Source organism: Osmerus eperlanus, chromosome 6 (assembly GCF_963692335.1).
Source record: "Osmerus eperlanus chromosome 6, fOsmEpe2.1, whole genome shotgun sequence".
Lineage (NCBI taxonomy): Eukaryota > Metazoa > Chordata > Actinopteri > Osmeriformes > Osmeridae > Osmerus > Osmerus eperlanus.
In genome coordinates, this window is record NC_085023.1 from 3,232,310 (window position 1) to 3,254,420 (window position 22,111).

The 22,111-nt window shown below is 52.4% G+C and overlaps 1 protein-coding gene across 3 annotated transcripts in view; it reads left to right on the top strand.

Moving 5' to 3' along the window:
* The window catches only part of adgrb3 (adhesion G protein-coupled receptor B3), a 105,810-nt gene that overhangs the window by 57,661 nt on the left and 26,038 nt on the right, over positions 1-22,111 (top strand). For 2 of the 3 annotated variants that reach the window (XM_062463005.1, XM_062463007.1), the window contains 8 exons: positions 1,036-1,200; positions 3,166-3,330; positions 5,343-5,507; positions 6,979-7,080; positions 9,309-9,415; positions 13,366-13,563; positions 15,488-15,556; positions 20,988-21,096. In XM_062463005.1, coding sequence (XP_062318989.1) covers positions 1,036-1,200; positions 3,166-3,330; positions 5,343-5,507; positions 6,979-7,080; positions 9,309-9,415; positions 13,366-13,563; positions 15,488-15,556; positions 20,988-21,096 — 1,080 coding nt within the window. The remainder of the gene's footprint in view (positions 1-1,035; positions 1,201-3,165; positions 3,331-5,342; positions 5,508-6,978; positions 7,081-9,308; positions 9,416-13,365; positions 13,564-15,487; positions 15,557-20,987; positions 21,097-22,111) is intronic. The other variant, XM_062463006.1, reaches the window with a different exon arrangement.

The window sequence follows — 22,111 nt, forward strand, 5'->3', positions numbered from 1 at the left end:
GAAGAAGAAGTACGCTTTTCTGCCTATTCGATGGGTTCTCGGTGGTTTGTCAGCCAAGTAAAGGCTTTTTGTTCAGAGAGTCCTCCTTTTGGAGCAGGGAACACAGCGTGTTCTTTCAGATTGTATCTTCTTATGAGGACATACAGACAGATAACAAGAGCTTCATTATGATCGACTCCGTGAGCCCGCGGTAGCTGCATTCTGACGCCGCCCTCAACCCTCCAGCCCGCGCCTCGCACGGGGCTCGGGGAATTTGCTTTTAATTAACAGTGTTTGAGAGGGATTTGCGTTTTCATAAAGCAATCAGAAGTCTGAAAGAGGGATACGCCACTCGAAGAGGAAGCTGAGCTCCCGCTGAACCTCTGGTGACCAGATTACATTTGATCCTAAGTGAAGGCGAGCCTGGGACAGTTACAAGTGAACATGCCAGAGCTGATCCAGACAGTGTGCTGCTCTGCAGGGGTAAACCACATCAGCCATTAGTCAGCGCAGGCCTCCCTGGCAGCTCAGTGGTTCAGCGTGTCGCATGGTTTTCCCTGTGCCAGCGTAGGTTCCCGAGTGTTGGATCAGCTTCAGACAACAGGTAAAGAAGAGGACCCCCCTGCTGTACACAGCCAGGTGCTGTTTTAAAGGCTGTTTGCTGTGTGCTGTTCATCCCTCTGCCTCTACCGTAACACAGAGGACCTCTCACCTCCAGATACGTGGGCCCTGTCTGAATGTCCCTAACACGCCTCTTGCCCTTCCTACCTTCCTGCCTGTTCCCGAAGCGCCGGTCTTTAATCACTCGACCAGTGAAAACTGAGACTCAGGGATCTCTCTTAGACAGATCCATCACTTTGAAGATCCCCACAGTAAATGTAATCTATGTGTTACAGTAGAGTGCTCCTTGAAGGGCCGAATGAATGAAGGAAGGAGGGAAGGAAGGAAGATAGGAAGAAAGGAAGGAAGGAATGGAGGAAGGAAGGATTGAGGCAGTGTTAGAGTATTGGGAGAGAGACCAGTGACTGGGCTCTGACCCCTTCTCTTTGTCCGCAGTGCACGGCGTGTGGGACGAGTGGTCGCCATGGAGCTTGTGCTCCTTCACGTGTGGGCGTGGCCACCGCACGCGTACCAGGATGTGTGCCCCGCCCCAACATGGCGGCCGGGCCTGCGATGGACCGGAGACCCAGAGCAAACTCTGCAACATCGCCCTGTGTCCAGGTCAGCTGTCTGGCCAGCATGCACGCTGTGGCAGGGAACTGTGTGTCATGTGTAGTATGTATGTATGTATGTATGTAGCATGAATAGTTTGTATATAGCATGTACATAGTTTGTATATGTTGTGTATGTCGTTTGTATGTGTTGTGCATATATAGTTTGTATGTATTGATTAAACCTCGATCATGTAAAGATGTAGCTCTGAAACAGTGATGCATAACTAACAATGGAGCAACTAACACTCCCTTTTCAGCAGAATTCTAACATTTGCAAATGCCAAACCACAGTTGTATCATACCACAGAACTCCCTCTTCATGGAATATGGGTACAATTGACCTGTATAACGCAATTTAGGGGCTTAACCCACAGTGCACAAACGTTGTTCTTGTGCCAGTCTGAAAGCAGTTAGGACCAGGACACGTCTGTGAAGGATGTTTGTGAGGTAGGTGCTGAGCTCTGATAGGTTCAGACAGAAGGTTCCTTCGTGAGTGGAGAGCCCCCCGATCTGGCCGCTTACACGCGACGACCCATTTAAAGCAGAATTCTCCTCTCACATAATCGCACGGCTTGAGAACGGCCGTCATAGAGTCAACACTGTCATGCTGAAGTGAAAATCACTTAGCCGCAATTGCCCGTGAATGGTAAGCAGATTAGCGATGATGAGTTTTTCCACATTGCAAATGTTGGCTTTGCTATGGTTACTGATAGACTTCTCCCCATTCAGTCTGCTTTGTTTTCAAGGGACGGCCATTCAAGAGAGGGGCAATTAGCAGCAATTTCCCTGAGTAAATGTTCCTTGTTTTTGTGCTGAGCATCGTAGCCTAGCTATGCAGAGGTGGATCTGCTGAGCTCTCGGAAACTGACCTTGAGGAGGAGTGTGACGATGACGCTGTGGCTCTCATTAACTTTCATTGTTTTGTTTCCTGTTGTACGTGAAGATGTTCTTTTTTCTTTCCTTCTGCTGAGCAGTCTCTCTGTCCTCCTCTCCACGCCCTGCCTCTGTCCCCCTGTCCACTCCCTGCCTCCCTCCTCCTCTCCACGCCCTGCCTCTGTCCTCCTCTCCACTCCCTGCCTCTGTCCTCTCCACGCCCTGCCTCTGTCCTCCTCTCCACGCCCTGCCTCTGTCCTCCTCTCCACGCCCTGCCTCTCTCCTCCTCTCCACGCCCTGCCTCTGTCCTCCTCTCCACGCCCTGCCTCTGCCTGCCTCTCCACTCCCTGCCTCTGTCCTCTCCACGCCCTGCCTCTCTCCTTCTCTCCACACCCTGCCTCTGTCCTCCTCTCCACGCCCTGCCTCTGTCCTCCTCTCCACGCCCTGCCTCTCTCCTTCTCTCCACACCCTGCCTCTCTCCTCCTCTCCACTCCCTGCCTCTGTCCTCCTCTCCACTCCCTGCCTCTGTCCTCCTCTCCACGCCCTGCCTCTGTCCTCCTCTCCACGCCCTGCCTCTGTCCTCCTCTTCACGGTGGGCACCGGCTTGACGGAAATCGGAAAAAAGAAGGTTGTAATTTTAGCAGTAGAAAGGTTTCAGACTGAATTATTCCTAACGTTTCACCTACAACCCTTTTCAGGTTCAAAAGAACTGTGGTGTGTTCTAAAAACGCCTCACAGAGTGGATTCCACCTGGAGTCACGGGGTTCTCTCTGGGTTCTAACTGCAGTTATAGGGTTCTATCTGGGTTCTGTCTTAAGAAGTCTTACGCTCCAGACGGTGTTCTCTCCTCCGTGACGTGTCAGCCAATGCTAGATGTTTTACTCTTGTGAAGTCACTGAAACTGACATGCTGCTGTGGCCTGATGCCTGTTTTAAGTTTGGCAATTCAGTTCAGAGTCATGGATATTTACACCTCTCTTTCTTTCTCTTTCTTTCTTTTCCTCTTTTTCTCTCTCTGTCCCCTCCTCTCCTCCCCTCTCTCTCTCCCCTCTTCTCCTCCCCTCCCCTCCCCTCGCTCCCCCTCCCCTCCCCCGGGCCAGTGGACGGCCAGTGGCAGGAGTGGAGCTCGTGGAGTGACTGTTCGGTGACGTGTGCCAACGGGACCCAGCAGAGGACGCGGCAGTGCTCAGCAGCTGCCCACGGGGGCTCTGAGTGCCGGGGCCACTGGGCAGAGAGCCGGGAGTGCTACAACCCTGACTGCACCGGTAGGCAGCTGCTACGGGTCCCTGGGCCCCCCTGCCCCCCCCCCCCCACACACACACACAAGTCCATTTGCTAATTATTACTGCCCCATCATTACACTGGCTCTACGTGTGTAGAGACACACACACACACACGCGTGTGGACTCCAAGCCCTGCCGCACACACACAGTGCTGCATACAAAGACGCACACATGCACGCAGACTCCCGGATTAAAACACACGCAGTGCTGCACACAAACACACAAACACACACACTTAAAGCAACTTTATTGTCCTTGTGTCGCATTACAATAAACAGTTGAAATCTGCCCCTTGAGTACAAAACCGCTTTACGCTTGTCAATCTGACTTGGAAAGTGTACCACACCAACTCCACAAAGCGCTCAATATAGCATTTCTTTCAGGGTTCACATAAATCCCACTATGCACTCTGTGAAAAAGGCCAGGCACTGCCAGTAGAAAGCAGTTGTACTACACGCAGTCCTTTTAGGGTTGCACACTGGTACTGAGTCTGAGGGACAAGCCAGAGAGTGGCCCTGAGGCAAGCACTGTTGTGTCAACTGAACACCAGAACGAACGATCCCTTGTCAGTCACAGCCGTGAGAAAAAGGTTATCTTGAGATGACGGCTCGAGTCCGATTTGAGCGATTGCGAGGTGGCGCTGGCTGTCGTCTCTGAATGCCAGATAGCGCGGCTGCAGGCTGCAGATCCTGGAGGGGTAGGATCCTGAGTGATGGCCATGCTGAAGACCAAGTCCCTACAATTGGATTTGAGAAAATCCAGTTCAACATAGTGTGTATTATTCATGTAAGTCGGCTTGAGCTGTTCAGAGCTGTCTGTCTCAGTCTTTTGGTATCACACACACACACATTTAGATGTCAGCTTAGCAGACTCAGCCAGACCCAGAGTTAGTTGTTAGAAAAAAACTCTCTCATCCTTCCCATTGAACACAAATCTTCAGTGTGATTATTGTACAAATTGGAACAACACCGTACATTAAGGTTCAAATAAGTACAATGTACAATGTACATAGCGGTACCCGTAGTAGCCATATTGTAGTGACATGGAACCTGCTGTGAGGTTGTACTTCATTACGATCTAGCGGTACAAGTTTTCACACATTAGTGGAATGTGGAGAACTGGCTTTGGATTGCTTTTAGAGGAGCCTCTTGTGAACCAGGAATGTAACCTCTCTATTTCAAACGCATCGAGGTTAGTTCTAGGACGTGTGTGTATGTGTGTGTGAGCAGTACTGTAAGTGTATGTCAGAGACAGGAGAGTGGATTGTGTTCCTCCCTCCGGGTATCTTTGGTACCTTCAGACAAGGGCATATGATTTACTGGCAGGCTGAGGGAGAACAGATGGTTGTTTTTTCGAATGCAAGATTTTACAATGTTCATTAAAAGACCATAAAACATGTTGCTGCTTTGAGAAACTTTACCATCGAATGTGTTTTAATATTAGCAAATTATGAGCCTGTAAACAGACAGTCCTCTCAATCATAGCAGACAGGTTCCCCATTACTAATACCAAGTATTATCACCATGATTTCGATAATTGAACCCGGCTACAATTTTGGGTGGATTTCTTTTCTTGACCGGTTCCCTGGGTACAATAAAAATAAGTTGGCATGTCCAGAGATTTGGAGCAATTTTCTGGTCCATTGTGAAACGGCTGAACCACGTATTTTTGAGACACTTATTATAATTGCAGTCTTGGTTCTCGGTGGGGGGTCGGGGATGTGGGGTGGGGGGGTGTAGGGAGGTGGGGGGCTGGCCACACCCCAGGTCACGCCCCATGACATGGTACACGGGAGGCAGAGACGATCATGGGACGTCCGATGTTCTCTAAGGCTGTGTGTGTAACTGTAATTGGTCAGATTGCGTTCTCTAAAGCTGTGTGGGTAACTGTGATTGGTCAGATTGCGTTCTTGAAGGGTGTGTGTATTAACTGTGATTGGTCAGATTGCTTTCTCCAAGGCTGTGTGTGTAACTGTGATTGGCTCTCCTCTTCAGCCAATGGCCAGTGGAACCCTTGGGGCCCGTGGAGTGGCTGCTCCAAGTCATGTGACGGAGGCTGGCAGAAGCGGGCGCGTGTGTGCCAAGGCGCAGCCGTCACCGGGCAACAGTGCGAGGGCACGGGGGAGGAAGTCCGCAAGTGCAGTGACCAGCGTTGCCCAGGTAACCCAAAGAATAATTGAGCTCTGAGAGTTAATTAAGTCGTTGTGAGGAGAGGGGAGAGAGAGAGGAGAGAGAGACAGGAGAAAGAGACAGGGGAGAGAGAGGGAGGAGAGAGAGAGAGTAGAGAGAGAGAGAGTGGGGAGAGAGAGAGAGAGAGAGAGAGAGAGAGAGAGAGAGAGAGAGAGAGAGAGAGAGAGAGAGAGAGAGAGAGAGAGAGAGAGAGAGAGAGAGAGAGAGAGAGAGAGAGAGAGAGAGATAACACACTAGAGACCACCCCATATATAACACAATATAGACCCCATATAGAACACAATAGAGACCACATCATGTAGAACACAATATAGACCCCATATAGACTACAACAGAGACCACCCCATATAGACTGCAATAGAGACCAGCTCATATATAACACAATAGAGACCACCCCATATATAACACAATATAGACCCCATATAGAACACAATATAGACCACCCCATATACAACACAAGATAGAGACCACAATGGAGACCACAAAATGCAGTCCACACTATTAAGTGGAGGCCAGTCTGGGCTCCCTCTCTCCGTCACCCAGCTGAGTGACACCATGCAGGTCCTGTCAGGACACTGGTCACTTCCTGGCTGTCATCTGGTCATCACGTAGATCATGACCGAACACAATGTTTAGATCATGACCGAGCTCAATGTGTAGATCATGACCGAGCTCAATGTGTAGATCATGACCGAGCACAATGTGTAGATCATGACCGAGCTCAATGTGTAGATCATGACCGAGCACAATGTGTAGATCATGACCAAGCTCAATGTGTAGATCATGACCGAGCACAATGTGTAGATCATGACCGAGCACAATGTGTAGATCATGACCAAGCTCAATGTGTAGATCATGACCGAGCACAATGTGTAGATCATGACCAAGCTCAATGTGTAGATCATGACCGAGCACAATGTTTAGATCATGACCGAGCTCAATGTGTAGATCATGACCGAGCTCAATGTGTAGATCATGACCGAGCTCAATGTGTAGATCATGACCGAGCACTGTGTTTAGATGTGAAGGGTGTCCTGGGAAGTGTAGTGTGTGTGTGTGTGTGTGATAGGTGTGTGTGTGCATGACCGAGCTCAATGTGTAGATCATGACCGAGCACTGTGTTTAGATTGTGACCGAGTAGGATCTTTGCAGAAAATATGATAATGTATCCATTTTGAAGATGGCTTCATCCAAAGCTATGTAAAGGGGGATTTGAAACTGCAACGTCTTGATCTGCAATCCGATGCTGTTGCCACTGAGCTATCATCCTGCTGGTGTAGATACGTATCTCGGTAGATGGGTAATTCTGAGAGGTCTCAGGCACAATTAACCCTCTCAGGTAGCATTGGATTACTGCATCTTAAAAAAAAGAAATTCATGCATACTGGCTGCTCATTGGTTGGTAGATGGACGTATTGCAGAGTGTTTCTGTGACCCGCAGCCCCGTATGAGATCTGCCCGGAGGACTACGCTGCAGCCAGTGTCTGGAGGAGGACCCCTTCTGGGGAGATGGCCTTCAACAGGTGCCCGCCTAACGCCACAGGTAAACACACCTCCACCACTTCCTCCCCATAACACCACAGGTAAACACACCTCCATCACCTCCTCACACACAGGTAAACACACCTCCATCACCTCCTCCCCATAACACCACAGGTAAACACACCTCCATCACCTCCTCCCCATAACACCACAGGTAAACACACCTCCATCACCTCCTCCCCATAAGACCACAGGTAAACACACCTCCATCACCTCCTCACACACAGGTAAACACACCTCCACCACCTCCTCACACACAGGTAAACACACCTCCACCACCTCCTCACACACAGGTAAACACACCTCCACCACCTCCTCACACACAGGTAAACACACCTCCATCACCTCCTCCCCATAACACCACAGGTAAACACACCTCCATCACCTCCTCCCCATAAGACCACAGGTAAACACACCTCCATCACCTCCTCCCCATAACACCACAGGTAAACACACCTCCATCACCTCCTCACACAGGTAAACACACCTCCATCACCTCCTCCCCATAACACCACAGGTAAACACACCTCCATCACCTCCTCACACACAGGTAAACACACCTCCACCACCTCCTCCCCATAACACCACAGGTAAACACACCTCCATCACCTCCTCCATCCTACACTGATGGCTGTGAGGGGGTTGGGGCTGGAGGTACACTGCAAAAACTCTACATCTGAGTGTGATGATCTGTTTTTTTATTTTAAATCTAGTTGGACTGGTTTCAAGTATAAATGGCTTGTCTAATGATTAAATGTAAGTAAAGGACACATTATGTTAAGAAATATTATCAAGTGAATTTGTCTTTCTGCACTGACAGACAAACGTACTTGTAAGACGAAACAAGCTCGTAACTAATTATACTGATATTTTTCTGATTTCTGTCACAGTGATGGTGAAGCTAGTGTGTGTGTACGTGTGTAAAGGCAAATGTGTGTTTCTGTGTGTCTCGGGAAGTGTAGTGTGTGTGTGTGTGTGTGTGTGATAGGTGTGTGTGTGCGTGCGTGTGAAGCTAGCTTGTGTGTGTGTGTGTATGTGTGGAATGTGTAGGTAGGAGGAGAGCAGGCAGATGTGATGGGAGGTGTGTGGGATGTGTGAAGGTAGTGTGTGTGTGTGTGTGTGGGTGAGAGAGAGAGAGAGCGAGAGAGAGAGAGCGAGAGAGAGAGAGAAAGAGAGAGAGAGAGAGAGAGAGAGAGAGAGAGAGAGAGAGAGAGAGAGAGAGAGAGAGAGAGAGAGAGAGAGAGAGAGAGAGAGAGAGAGAGAGAGAGAGCAGAGGACGTAGCAGTGTTGAGGGTGACTGAGGGGGGTGAGGGGGGTGGGGGGGGTGGGGGGGAGTGTTCCTGAGGCCTCTCAGCTGGAGCACACACCTGATGTATGAAGAGCTCTGCAGCAGGCTCACACACACACACATAAACACAAACTTTCTCACATGCACACAGGTACACACACGCACACAGGTACACACACACACATACACACACACACACATAAACACAAACTCTCTCACACACACACACAGGTACACACACACACACCGTGTGTTGCTCGTGTTTCTATTCCAGGAAGTGTGTGTTGATGTGGGAGCCTGATGGGTAACGTAACTGTTCTTCTCATGTGAAGACATGCCGTGTTGCATTGAACACAGATGAAAGCACAGATGTTTTAAGAGGAGGTCTGGAGGGGAGGAGTGGGGGGGGAGTGAGGGGGGGAGTGAGGGGGGGTGTTCTACTAAAGTATTCCCTCCAGCACTATAGCACAAACACTCACAACACTCACACAATCCCTCCCTCTCACTTTATCTCTCTATTGTTCTTTCACCTTTCTTCTCCCTCTCTCCTTCACTCTCTCTTTCTCTCTCTCTCTTTCACATGCTCTTACTCGGTCTCCCTCCTTCCCTCTCCATCTTCCTGTGCCCCTCTCTCACCCCAGTCTTACCCTCTCAGAGGAGAGGGAGAATGACAACAAAGAGAAGATGAGGCTCTTTTGAAGCGGAATTAATCTCTGTTTCCTTTCCTATTTTCTCCTTTGCCCTTACCCCCCATCTCTCTCTCTCTCCTCCTGTAAATCCCTCTCTCCCCCACTCTCTCCCTCTACACGCCCTCTATATTTCTTTCAACACTACTGTGTCAACCCCCCTCCATCCCTCCCCTCCCGCCCCTTTGCCCCTACTCCCCTCCTACCCCCTTCTCCAATCTCACCTCTGCCCCGCTCCCTCTCTCCTGTTGCCAGGCACCACCAGTCGTCGCTGTGCTCTGGACGGCCGAGGCGTGGCCTTCTGGGAGCCGCCCAGCTACGCACGCTGCATCACTAACGACTTCAGATACCTGCAGCAATCAGTAAGCTCACTGCCCGCTGACTGGCTCACTCCCTCACACCTGAGCTCACTGCCCGCTGACTGGCTCACTCCCTCACACCTGAGCTCACTGCCCGCTGACTGGCTCACTCCCTCACACCTGAGCTCACTGCCCGCTGACTGTCTCACTCCCTCACACCTGAGCTCACTGCCCGCTGACTGTCTCACTCCCTCACACCTGAGCTCACTGCCCGCTGACTGTCTCACTCCCTCACACCTGAGCTCACTGCCCGCTGACTGGCTCACTCCCTCACACCTGAGCTCACTGCCCGCTGACTGGCTCACTCCCTCACACCTGAGCTCACTGCCCGCTGACTGTCTCACTCCCTCACACCTGAGCTCACTGCCCGCTGACTGTCTCACTCCCTCACACCTGAGCTCACTGCCCGCTGACTGTCTCACTCCCTCACACCTGAGCTCACTGCCCGCTGACTGGCTCACTCCCTCACACCTGAGCTCACTGCCCGCTGACTGGCTCACTCCCTCACACCTGAGCTCACTGCCCGCTGACTGGCTCACTCCCTCACACCTGAGCTCACTGCCCGCTGACTGGCTCACTCCCTCACACCTGAGCTCACTGCCCGCTGACTGGCTCACTCCCTCACACCTGAGCTCACTGCCCGCTGACTGGCTCACTCCCTCACACCTGAGCTCACTGCCCGCTGACTGGCTCACTCCCTCACACCTGAGCTCACTGCCCGCTGACTGGCTCACTCCCTCACACCTGAGCTCACTGCCCGCTGACTGGCTCACTCCCTCACACCTGAGCTCACTGCCCGCTGACTGGCTCACTCCCTCACACCTGAGCTCACTGCCCGCTGACTGGCTCACTGCCTCACACCTGAGCTCACTGCCCGCTGACTGGCTCACTGCCTCACACCTGAGCTCACTGCCCGCTGACTGGCTCACTCCCTCACACCTGAGCTCACTGCCCGCTGACTGGCTCACTGCCTCACACCTGAGCTCACTGCCCGCTGACTGGCTCACTCCCTCACACCTGAGCTCACTGCCCGCTGACTGGCTCACTGCCTCACACCTGAGCTCACTGCCCGCTGACTGGCTCACTCCCTCACACCTGAGCTCACTGCCCGCTGACTGGCTCACTCCCTCACACCTGAGCTCACTGCCCGCTGACTGGCTCACTCCCTCACACCTGAGCTCACTGCCCGCTGACTGGCTCACTGCCTCACACCTGAGCTCACTGCCCGCTGACTGGCTCACTCCCTCACACCTGAGCTCACTGCCCGCTGACTGGCTCACTGCCTCACACCTGAGCTCACTGCCCGCTGACTGGCACACTCCCTCACACCTGAGCTCACTGCCCGCTGACTGGCTCACTCCCTCACACCTGAGCTCACTGCCCGCTGACTGGCTCACTGCCTCACACCTGAGCTCACTGCCCGCTGACTGGCTCACTGCCTCACACCTGAGCTCACTGCCCGCTGACTGGCTCACTGCCTCACACCTGAGCTCACTGCCCCCTTGACTGGCTCACTCCCTCACACCCGGGTGCCACTGGGTCATCTGTTGCCTTCCCCACGCTCCCTCCAGCCTTCCATCGCTCCATCGCTCCATCCCTCCATCTTTCCATCACTCCATCGTTCTATCCCTCCATCCCTCCATTTAGTCACCCCTTCCTCAACCCTCCATCCCTCAACATAGACATATATATACATGTCTATGTCCCTCAACCCCAATTAACTTGTGCTTCCTTTCCGTGTTCATTTAATCTCACTTCCTGCCCAGACAGGAAGTGATACAGTGTGGTTATTTGTCTCCTGGCTAGACCAGCATAGTGGCTAGAGTTTATGAGTGGTCAGGTCTAGAGCCTGTTAAATAATCTGCCTGTCATGCCAGGCCAAAAGCAGGTTTGACATTTAACAAAATAGAAGGACACTAAATAATGAAGGCAGGAAATACTGCCCTACTAGCCGTTTCAGTCAGCAGAGCTGGAGTTGAGTGCTGACTGCTAACCCAGAACAGCACCACAAAATGTCACCACATCACCCCGACACAGCTCTCCTTTCCTCCTCTCCTCTTCTGTTGACTCAACCTCCTCTATCCTCTCCTCCTCCCCTCTTCCTCTCCTCTCCTCCACCTCTATTCTCTCCTCTTATCCTCTCTTCCTCTCCTCCCCCTACTCCTCTATCCTCTCCTTTTCGCCTCCTGTCCTCCTCTGTGCTACCATGTTATCATTGTCACTCCTCTTCTCTGCTCCCCTACTCTTCTCCTTCCATTTCCTCTCCTACTCTCTGCTCCTCTCTCCTCCTCTCCCCCTCTCCTGGTCTCCTCCTCTCCTCTTCTCTCCTCCTCTAGACTTTATCTTTTCCTCTTCTCTCATCCTCTGTCCTCTCTAACTCTCTCCTCCTCTCCTCCTCTCCTCCTCTCCTCCTCTCCTCCCCTCCTCCTCCTCTCCTCCTCTCGTCCTCTCCTCCTCTCCTCCCCTCCTCCTCTCCTCCTCCTCTCCTCCCCTCCTCCTCTCCTCCTCTCCTCTCCTCCTCCTCTCCTCCTCTCCTCCCCTCCTCCTCTCCTCCTCTCCTCCTCTCCTCCTCTCCTCCTCTCCTCCTCTCCTCCTCTTCTTCATGCTCTAGTTAACACTTTCAGACCTTCAGTGGCTCGACCTTAAACAGCAGCCAAATGAGGCCCGGTTTAGGGAGGAGGAGGGGATGGGTAGAGAGGGGGAGGGGTTGCGGTGAAGAGTAGGGGGTAGGAATTAAGGGATGGAGGAGAGGTGCAGAAGAGGATGTCTTCATTAAGCATCTGTCCTTGTGCTCCATTTGCTTTAATGTGCACCACAGTGTGTAAAAGTAAACGATTACCTTGTGTAGCATAGACTTGGAAAGAGAGAGGGTATGGAGGGAGGAGGACGAGCGGGGAGGAGAGAGAGGGCATGAAGGGAGGAGGACGAGCGGGGAGGAGAGAGAGGGCATGGAGGGAGGAGGACGAGCGGGGAGGAGAGAGAGGGCATGGAGGGAGGAGGACGAGCGGGGAGGAGAGAGAGGGCATGGAGGGAGGAGGACGAGCGGGGAGGAGAGAAAGGAGGAGGGAGAGAGAGGAGGAGGGAGAGAGAGGAGAATAGTGAGGGGGAATTGAGAGAAGAGAGCGGAGGAAGAGAGAGAAGGAGTGAGAGTAGAAGAGAGAAAAATATAATTGAGTTTTTGTACCCCCACTCAGTGATTTATTGATTCATTCATTCAGTCATGATCAGGCCCAAACGTAAAACGTAGATATTTTTCACCTTTTCTGCGGTTATTCAGACTGAAAGTCTGCGGAAATCTGCGGAATTCCGCTAGCCTTCCTGTTCTTATGTCGGAGCGACCTAAGAACAGGCCGAATATGGTCGATTGAATGTTGACAGACTTTGCAAAAAAGTATTGATCCATCCTCATAAAGATCTCCTGGAAACTCCCTGGCCCTGTCTCTTGCTGTCATTTGGGTCGATAAGTGCTTCCTTTTCAATTCTTAGCATTTTTGGCTAACGTTTTAATAACAGAAACGTAATATGGAAAATGTAAATGACTAAATGTAAATGTAATATGGGTTGAAAAGTTTCTTTACATTTTGCCTCAGACCAATGCGTTCTACTTGAAAATCTGCGGGTTTTTGTCGGAATTCTACGTCTGCGTATTCCGTTTGGGCCTGGTCAAGATGTCTGCTCTGCTGTTTATAGTTCCTTTCTACAGTATACTGTACATCTAAACAGTAAATATTGTATACTACAGTTTAAATCCTTCGAATACAAAATGTTACTGTGCATAGTTCAAGTATACAGTATACAGAATATTACCATGGGCAACACTTTACATGACTTGAATAAGGATGTAACAGCATATCAACATGGTAACATCTAGTACAGCATGTTTCTAGTCTCTGTCAGACTGTGGTGCTACTTGAGGATCCAAACGCCCCAAGTCCTCTGCTCTGCCTCTTCTGGAGGTTCAAGGCCACCTCGCCAAGGGCCAGAGACTGCTAGCGGGCGATGGCATGTCCCACGTCACCAAGAACCTGCTGGATCTCACCCAGAGAGGGAACTTCTATGCCGGGGACCTGCTCTGCTCTGTGGAGATCTTGAGGAACGTGACGGACACCTTCAGGAGGGCCAGCTACGAGCCGTCCTCCGACGACGTGCAGGTACACTGCTTACCTGTGAATGGTTGGTTAATTTGTGTGTTTGTCACAAAGGGTGACAGTAATAGTTACAGTAATAGTGACAGTAATGGTGACAGTAATGGTGACAGTAACAGTGACAGTAATAGTGACAGTACTGGTGACAGTAATAGTGACAGTAATAGTGACAGTAATGGTGACAGTAATGGTGACAGTAATAGTGACAGTAATAGTGACAGTAATGGTGACAGTAATAGTGACAGTACTGGTGACAGTAATAGTGACAGTAATAGTTACAGTAATAGTGACAGTAATAGTGACAGTAATGGTGACAGTAATAGTGACAGTAATAGTGACAGTACTGGTGACAGTTATAGTGACAGTAATGGTGTAGATGTGTGTGTGTAGATGTGTGTGCCTGTGTGTGTAGATGTGTGTGTGTAGATGTGTGTGTGTAGATGTGTGTGTGTGTGTAGACGTGTGTGTAGATGTGTGTGTGTGTAGATGTGTGCCCGGGTGTGTTTGTCTGGCTGAATACTTGATCCTCTCTGTGTCAATAGGATGATAGAGATTAGTCAAAAGCCCAACCTACATCTCCAATAAGATAATTTATGTCCTCTGTGTGGGTGTGTGTGCATGTGTCTGTGTGTGTGTGTGTGTGTTTGTCGGTGTGTGTTTGTCAGTGTGTGTGTGTCAGTGTGTGTGTGTGTGTGTGTGTGTCTATGCTAATGCAGTGTTAAAGTGGTTCACATTACCACCAGAGGGAGCATTAGAATTCAAGTAAAAACGGGAGAGGGGAGGAGAGGAGAGGAGAGGGGAGGGGAGGGGAGGAGAGGGGAGGGGAGGAGAGGGGAGGGGAGGAGAGGGGAGGGGAGGGGAGGGGAGGGGAGGAGAGGGGAGGGGAGAAAGCGAGAGGAACGATTCCTGAACCCTCAGACCTCAACATCACCCCCATTCACTCCCATCCCTCCCCCTTCCTCCCCCCCCCCCCACCCCCCCGCCCCCTCTCTGAAGACTCCCTCCTCATCCCGAGCCTGTGGAATCGTCTCTCTCATCCTGGTTGTCAGATTGTCTTAGACTCAGCCTCCTGGAGCCATGTTTTATCTGGAGGTGGTAAAGGAGGAGGTGGGGGGGGGGAGGGAGGAGGGCGGTTCGGACGAATGACATCACTTCCTGTTCTAGTGCAGCACTGCCGTACAGAAGGGGCTCTTTCTTGTCTGTTTAATTACTGGAGGGGGTCTTTCTCAGGCTACAGAGATGCTCATTTGGAGCTGGATCCAGAGTTTCTGTTTCTTTCTAACAGTGCTGACTTTGCTCACCCTCTTCCTCCCTCTCTTTCTCTCTCTCTCTGATTGGAGGGGTTCTCTCTCTCTGATTGGAGGGGTTGGAGAACCTCCTGCTTGTAATATGCTTAGGCAGCCTACTGCCTGTGAATATGTTATTAACTGTGCATGTAGGAGTGTGTGTATGGTGCTTGTGTGTGTTTTGTGGCATGTTTAATGTATGTAGCCATGATATGTGTGTGTGTGCTCGTGTGTGTGTTTATGAGTGTGTCATGGAGGAAGCTCGGCCGTTTTATTTATAATGACATGAATATGTGTTCTTTACTGCTGAAGCTGTGTAGACATTTACAACATCTGCCCCCCCACTCTTTCTCTCTCTCCCCCCCTCTCTCCCTGCTCTTTCGCTCTCCCTCTTCTCCCACCTTTCTCGTTCTCTACCTCTTCCTCTTCCCACTCTTTACCTCTCCCTCTCTCTATCTTTCTCTCTCCCTCCCTCTGTCTCCCTCCCTCTCTCTCCCCTCCCTCTCTCTCTCTCCCTCTCTCTCTCCCTCCCTCTGTCTCTCTCTCCCTCCCTCTCTCTGTGTCTCCTTCTCCACCCCTCCCTCCCTCCCTTTGTGTCTCTCTCTCCTTCCCTCCCTCTGTCTCTCTCCCTCTCTCTCCTCCAGAACTTCTTTCAGATCATCAGTAACCTGCTGGAAGAGGAGAACAGGGACAAGTGGGAGGACGCCCAGCAGGTGTGTGGTCCATCCATGTCCCTCTCTTCCTGCAGCCGTGTGGCACCGTTAGTGACCGTCACTGTGGGCCCAGGCCTTCAACAGGCCTCCCCTCAACACCTGATAGACGTGGTGCTCATTGACACCTGTGGGATTCCTCAAGCGTCGCTCGTCAGGGTGTAATTCTGCTACTCACCACAGGGTGGCAGCAGCGCCGGCTCAGTCTGTGTTGTGACGCTGGTCTGCCCCACACGCTCACTGAGTCACCAGTAAAGCTGGATCTCTCCCGAACAGAAGTCATAAGGGGTGCTGAGGACATTGCAGCGTCACTAGACCTTATTAGAGATCAGTTTGCAGCTCACAGAGAAAGTTGGCCAATAATACCCTACAGACAGACAGACAGACTGGCAGACAGACTGGCAGACTGGCAGACAGACAGACAGACAGGCAGGCAGGCAGGCAGGCAGACAGACTGGCAGACAGAACTGGTGGACAAGTCGACAGACAGGGCAGGCATGCAGGCAGACAGACAGGGCTGAGAGGAACCTTCTCGTCCCAAGCAACTGCCAATTAGCTGCCATTCGACCGCCCCCCACCATGCCCCCCGCCCCATCATGTCGTCCCCCCCATGCCCCCCGCACCACCCCTGACCTCCCCCTGTCCCCCAAACACTAGTGTGAGCCCCTATCTCTGGGCCACCTTTAATCTGCAGTCAGCATCAGTGTCTCTGTCAACTCGCCTGGCTAAATTGCTTCCTTTGAGAGGAATCCTCACCTGACCCCATACACAGGATTGAGGGAGCCCTTTCAAAGCACTCTAATCCTATTGTTGTTGGTTTTCACCCATCACTCGCTCTCTCTGTGGTTTACCTGTGCCTAGGAACAGAGGCAAGAGGAGGAGGAGAGGGAGGGGGGTCTGATAGCAGTACTAGATTGCTCTTTCTCTCTCTCTCTCCTCTCCTTCTCTCTCTCTCTCTCTCTCTCTCTCTCTCTCTCTCTCTCTCTCTCTCTCTCTCTCTCTCTCTCGCTCTCTCTCTCGCTCTCTCTCTCGCTCTCTCTCTCTCTCTCTCTCTCGCTCTCTCTCTCTCTCTCGCTCTCTCTCTCTCACCAGGACAGTAATTGGGTGTTCTCTCTGTCTCACTGCAGCCGGCGCGTGTCTGACACCCAGACGGGGCTCTATGAGCTCACACAATTCTGGGAGGGCTGCAGAGGGGGAGATGAGGGAAGAGAGAGAGAGAGAGAGACAGAGAGAGAGAGGGGGGCCGATAGACACAAAGAGAGAGGGAATGAAACAGAGAGAGGCTGATAAAGAGAGAGACGAATAGAAAAATATGAAGACAGAAACTAGGATCTTGAAACTATGATTCGGGGGATGGGGCTAGGGCAGGGCTACTCAATAGTCGGAATCCGGTGCGGATCCGGACCCAGACACAATACAATTTGGACCAAAGCCAAAATCAACATTCTAATTTAGTCATGATCCAAGCGAGTTTTCATTGGTGCGTGAAATCCTACTTGATGTGGGATTTTTTTCCTACTAGATGTGGTTTCTATCTTCCGTGTCCAATTCCAAAGGTCCAATCAGGAGCTGCAATAATTGTAATATCACCAGGACAACCCACTCACTCAACGTTGGCCGCAAACTCTGTGGGTCACGCCGGTTCTGTGTGTCATTCGCAACAACGCAGGCTAATCGATCATGGCGTGCTCTAAACCCGACAAAAAGAGAAAAGTTGATACCGAAAATCACAAATTTCAGACAGAGTGGACTGACAAGTATGCATTTGTGTTGCCGGTGGGGAGCACAAAACCGATGTGTTCAATCTGCAATGAGACGGTTGCCCTTGTCAAAAGTGGTAACGTGAAACGTCACTATGACACAAAGCAAAGACACTTTGAACATAATTAGCCCCAGAACTCTGAGGTACGGGCCAGAAAGATCCATCACTGTTCCGGACCCTGGACTGAATGGAAATTTGGTGAGTGGACCTTTTGGGTTTCTAATTGAGTACCCCTGGGCTAGGGACGAGAGGATGGGGGCCAGGGACAGGAGGATGGGGGCTAGGGACAGGAGGATGGGGGCTAGGGACTGGAGGATGGGGGCTAGGGACTGGAGGATGGGGGCTAGGGACTGGAGGATGGGGGCTAGGGACGAGAGGATGGGGGCTAGGGACTGGAGGATGGGGGCTAGGGATTGGAGGATGGGGGCTAGGGACGAGAGGATGGGGGCTAGGGACGGGAGGATGGGGGCTAGGGACTGGAGGATGGGGGCTAGGGATTGGAGGATAGGGGCTAGGGACTGGAGGATGGGGGCTAGGGACTGGAGGATGGGGGCTAGGGACTGGAGGATGGGGGCTAGGGATTGGAGGATGGGGGCTAGGGACGGGAGGATGGGGGCTAGGGATTGGAGTATGGGGGCTAGGGACGAGAGGATGGGGGCTAGGGACTGGAGGATGGGGGCTAGGGACTGGAGGATGGGGGCTAGGGACGAGAGGATGGGGGCTAGGGACTGGAGGATGGGGGCTAGGGACTGGAGGATGGGGGCTAGGGACTGGAGGATGGGGGCTAGGGATGAGAGGATGGGGGCTAGAGACTGGAGGATGGGGGCTAGGGATGAGAGGATGGGGGCTAGGGACTGGAGGATGGGGGCTAGGGACTGGGGACTGGAGGATGGGGGCTAGGGATTGGAGGATGGGGGCTAGGGACTGGAGTATGGGGGCTAGGGATGAGAGGATGGGGGCTAGAGACTGGAGGATGGGGGCTAGGGATTGGAGGATGGGGGCTAGGGACTGGAGGATGGGGGCTAGGGACTGGAGGATGGGGCTAGGGACTGGAGGATGGGGGCTAGGGATTGGAGGATGGGGGCTAGGGACTGGAGGATGGGGGCTAGGGATGAGAGGATGGGGGCTAGAGACTGGAGGATGGGGGCTAGGGATGAGAGGATGGGGGCTAGGGACTGGAGGATGGGGGCTAGGGACTGGAGGATGGGGGCTAGGGAATATCAAACTGTCTCTCCAGTCAAGGACTTCTTTGTAGGAGAGTACTGGGGAGAGGAGAGGAGAGATGAACAGAGTAGAGTAGATTCAAGGAGTGGAGAAGGGAGGAGAGGAGATGAGTGGAGAGGGGCGGAGAGCAGAGGAGAGGAGAGCAGAAGAATGGAAGGAAGAATAGAGGGGAGAAGAGGAGAGGAACAGAGAGGAGAGGGAAGTCCACTGCCTCCACATCTCTCAGTTGTCATGGCGAGCAGTGGAGGATGATGGCAGTGTGTCAGAAGGAGGAAGGGAGGGACTCAATGGTGCAAGCCAACACAAACACGACACACTCAATTAATTGCATCCAAACACACTCACACTCTAACAGAAGTTGTGCCCTTCTTGGTTGTGATTAAAGCTGAACCCTGAGTGACTGGGCCCTGGGATGCTATCAGGAGGTGTTAATTATGGGATGTCACTAGGGGCTCTGTCCCTGCCTGCCTCTGTGTTTGCTCTCCCAGTTCCCTTGCCCCCTCCTGGACAGCTCCCCCTCCAGCCCAGCTCCCCCTTCCTCTATACGTCACACTTTTAAACCAGTTACAGACGCACCACTTTCAGCCGTGTCTGTCGGAACGGATGCTCCCTGAAGAACTCTGCGTTAGCGCCGATCACACAGATAACACGGTGTGAACGCCCGTGGAGAGAGACATGCCTGTCAAACTGTCTTCCTGGTTCTGGTCCGAGCTGTCTGCCTGGAGAGCAGCTGGGGTCCCAGACCTCCAGCCTCTCATCCTGCCTTCAATACAGCCTCCAATCCAGCCTCTCATCCTGCCTTCAATACAGCCTCCAATCTAGCCTCTCATCCTGCCTTCAATACAGCCTCCAATCCAGCCTCTCATCCTGCCTTCAATACAGCCTCCAATCTAGACTCTCATCCTGCCTTCAATACAGCCTCAAATCCAGCCTCTCATCTTGCCCTCAATACAGCCTCAAATCCAGCCTCTCATCTTGCCCTCAATATAGCCTCCAATCCAGCCTCTCATCCTGCCTTCAATACAGCCTCAAATCCAGCCTCTCATCCTGCCTTCAATACAGCCTCCAATCTAGCCTCTCATCCTGCCTTCAATACAGCCTCAAATCCATCTTCTCATCTTGCCCTGAAATCCAGCCTCTCATCTTGCCCTCAATACAGCCTCCAATCCAGCCTCTCATCCTGCCTTCAATACAGCCTCAAATCCAGCCTCTCATCCTGCCTTCAATACAGCCTCCAATCCAGCCTCTCATCCTGCCTTCAATACAGCCTCAAATCCATCTTCTCATCTTGCCCTCAATACAGCCTCCAATCCAGCCTCTCATCCTGCCTTCAATACAGCCTCAAATCCAGCCTCTCATCCATCCCTCACTACAGCCTGCAATCCAGCCTCTCATCCATCCCACATCCAGCCGCCCCCCAGCCTGGACAGAAGGGCGTCTCTGAGGATACAGGTCAACTATGGCGTTAGCGTGGTAGAATGGACGTGCCTGGGGGTGACAGGCAGCCCAGGCTGCAGTGGTGACCCAGGGTCCTGGCCGTGGTCCTGAGTGGTGACCCAGGGCCCTGGCCGTGGTCCTGAGTGGTGACCCAGGGTCCTGGCCGTGGTCCTGAGTGGTGACCCAGGGCCCTGGCCGTGGTCCTGAGTGGTGACCCAGGGCCCTGGCCGTGGTCCTGAGTGGTGACCCAGGGTCCTGGCCGTGGTCCTGAGTGGTGACCCAGGGCCCTGGCCGTGGTCCTGAGTGGTGACCCAGGGCCCTGGCCGTGGTCCTGAGTGGTGACCCAGGGCCCTGGCCGTGGTCCTGAGTGGTGACCCAGGGTCCTGGCCGTGGTCCTGAGTGGTGACCCAGGGTCCTGGCCGTGGTCCTGAGTGGTGACCCAGGGCCCTGGCCGTGGTCCTGAGTGGTGACCCAGGGCCCTGGCCGTGGTCCTGAGTGGTGACCCAGGGCCCTGGCCGTGGTCTTGAGTGGTGACCCAGGGCCCTGGCCGTGGTCCTGAGTGGTGACCCAGGGCCCTGGCCGTGGTCCTGAGTGGTGACCCAGGGCCCTGGCCGTGGTCCTGAGTGGTGACCCAGGGTCCTGGCCGTGGTCCTGAGTGGTGACCCAGGGCCCTGGCCGTGGTCCTGAGTGGTGACCCAGGGCCCTGGCCGTGGTCCTGAGTGGTGACCCAGGGCCCTGGCCGTGGTCCTGAGTGGTGACCCAGGGTCCTGGCCGTGGTCCTGAGTGTCACTAGACACTGATGGGTACTCCACATAGAGGGGCCTGGGTGCCTGGCTTTACACACACACACATACATACATACACACACATCCCCTCCAAGCTCTGAGGCGAGTTCTCCTAGGCTAAAGCTAAAGGGGTTGCCCAATGTGTTTTCATAAGAATAATAGTGTAACCATATTTTCTTTCTGTCTGTCTGTCTGTCTGTCTGTCTGTGTCTGCCTGTCTGTTCAGATCTACCCAGGAGCAGTGGAGCTCATGCAGGTGATAGAGGAGTTCATCCACATCGTTGGTCTGGGGATGAAAGATTTCCACAACGCCTACCTCATGACCGGGAACCTGGGTGAGAATCACCCCCCTCCACACACACACATACTCCCCCAATCTACCTGATCATTCCAGGCGGGTGTGGCAGTTGAGATGCGAAGTCCTCACGTCAATGCCCCCCGTCGTCAGTAATGGAGGATAAACGGTGAGAGAGAGAGGCCCAACACACTCAGATCAATACTGCTAATTAAAACTGAGCTTGGGCTCTTAATGTCTTCGATTCCTATGAAAACACTCCTGTTCAATATCAACAGGGGTTTGTTCTAGACCTTTTGTCAGCTCACATTAACACAGCTTTTTGGCAGACTGACATGCTAGGGAGTTTGGTGATTAATATATTTAATCTCATTTTAGTCCAGTTTTCTTCTCTGGCTCAGAACAGTGTGTTTATCCATCATTAAGACCCAGCACTTCAGTGTTATATAGAACATATTAAACATTGTTCCACACTCCAACATTCTTCTGCATTCTAGAACACACCGATCAATATCTCGCATTCTCGAACATATCAAACATCCTCCCACATTCTAAAAAGCATAGTTCATTATCTCGCATTCTAGAACACAACAGACATGTTCTCACATTCTAGAACACAGCGCACACCCAACAACACCTCCCACCTCCATATGTTTCAACACGTCTCAGAACGTGCCGGAGGCCCACTCAGAGCTGAGTCGTGTTCGTCCCTCCTGAGGAGATCCTGCCGGGCCAGAGAGCCAGACAAGCAGGCCAGAGAGCCAGACAGGCAGGCCAGAGAGCCAGACAGGCTGGCCAGTGTACTGCCGCTGACTTGTGTTTACCTCCAGAGATGGAGCATTCATCTGAAGAGTAATCTACCCTGCTTTAGTCCTCTCTGCTGAAATTAGAACACCCTCCTGATAGCAAAAAAATAGCTGTGCGTGGTGTGAGTGTGTGTGGCGTGTGTTTGAGTGTGTGCGCGTGCGTGTCTGTGTCAGCTAGCGTACATTGTCTAGACCTTGCTTTGTTTTTCCTCTATTTTGTGTCCCAACACTCTAGAGCTCTTGTACTCT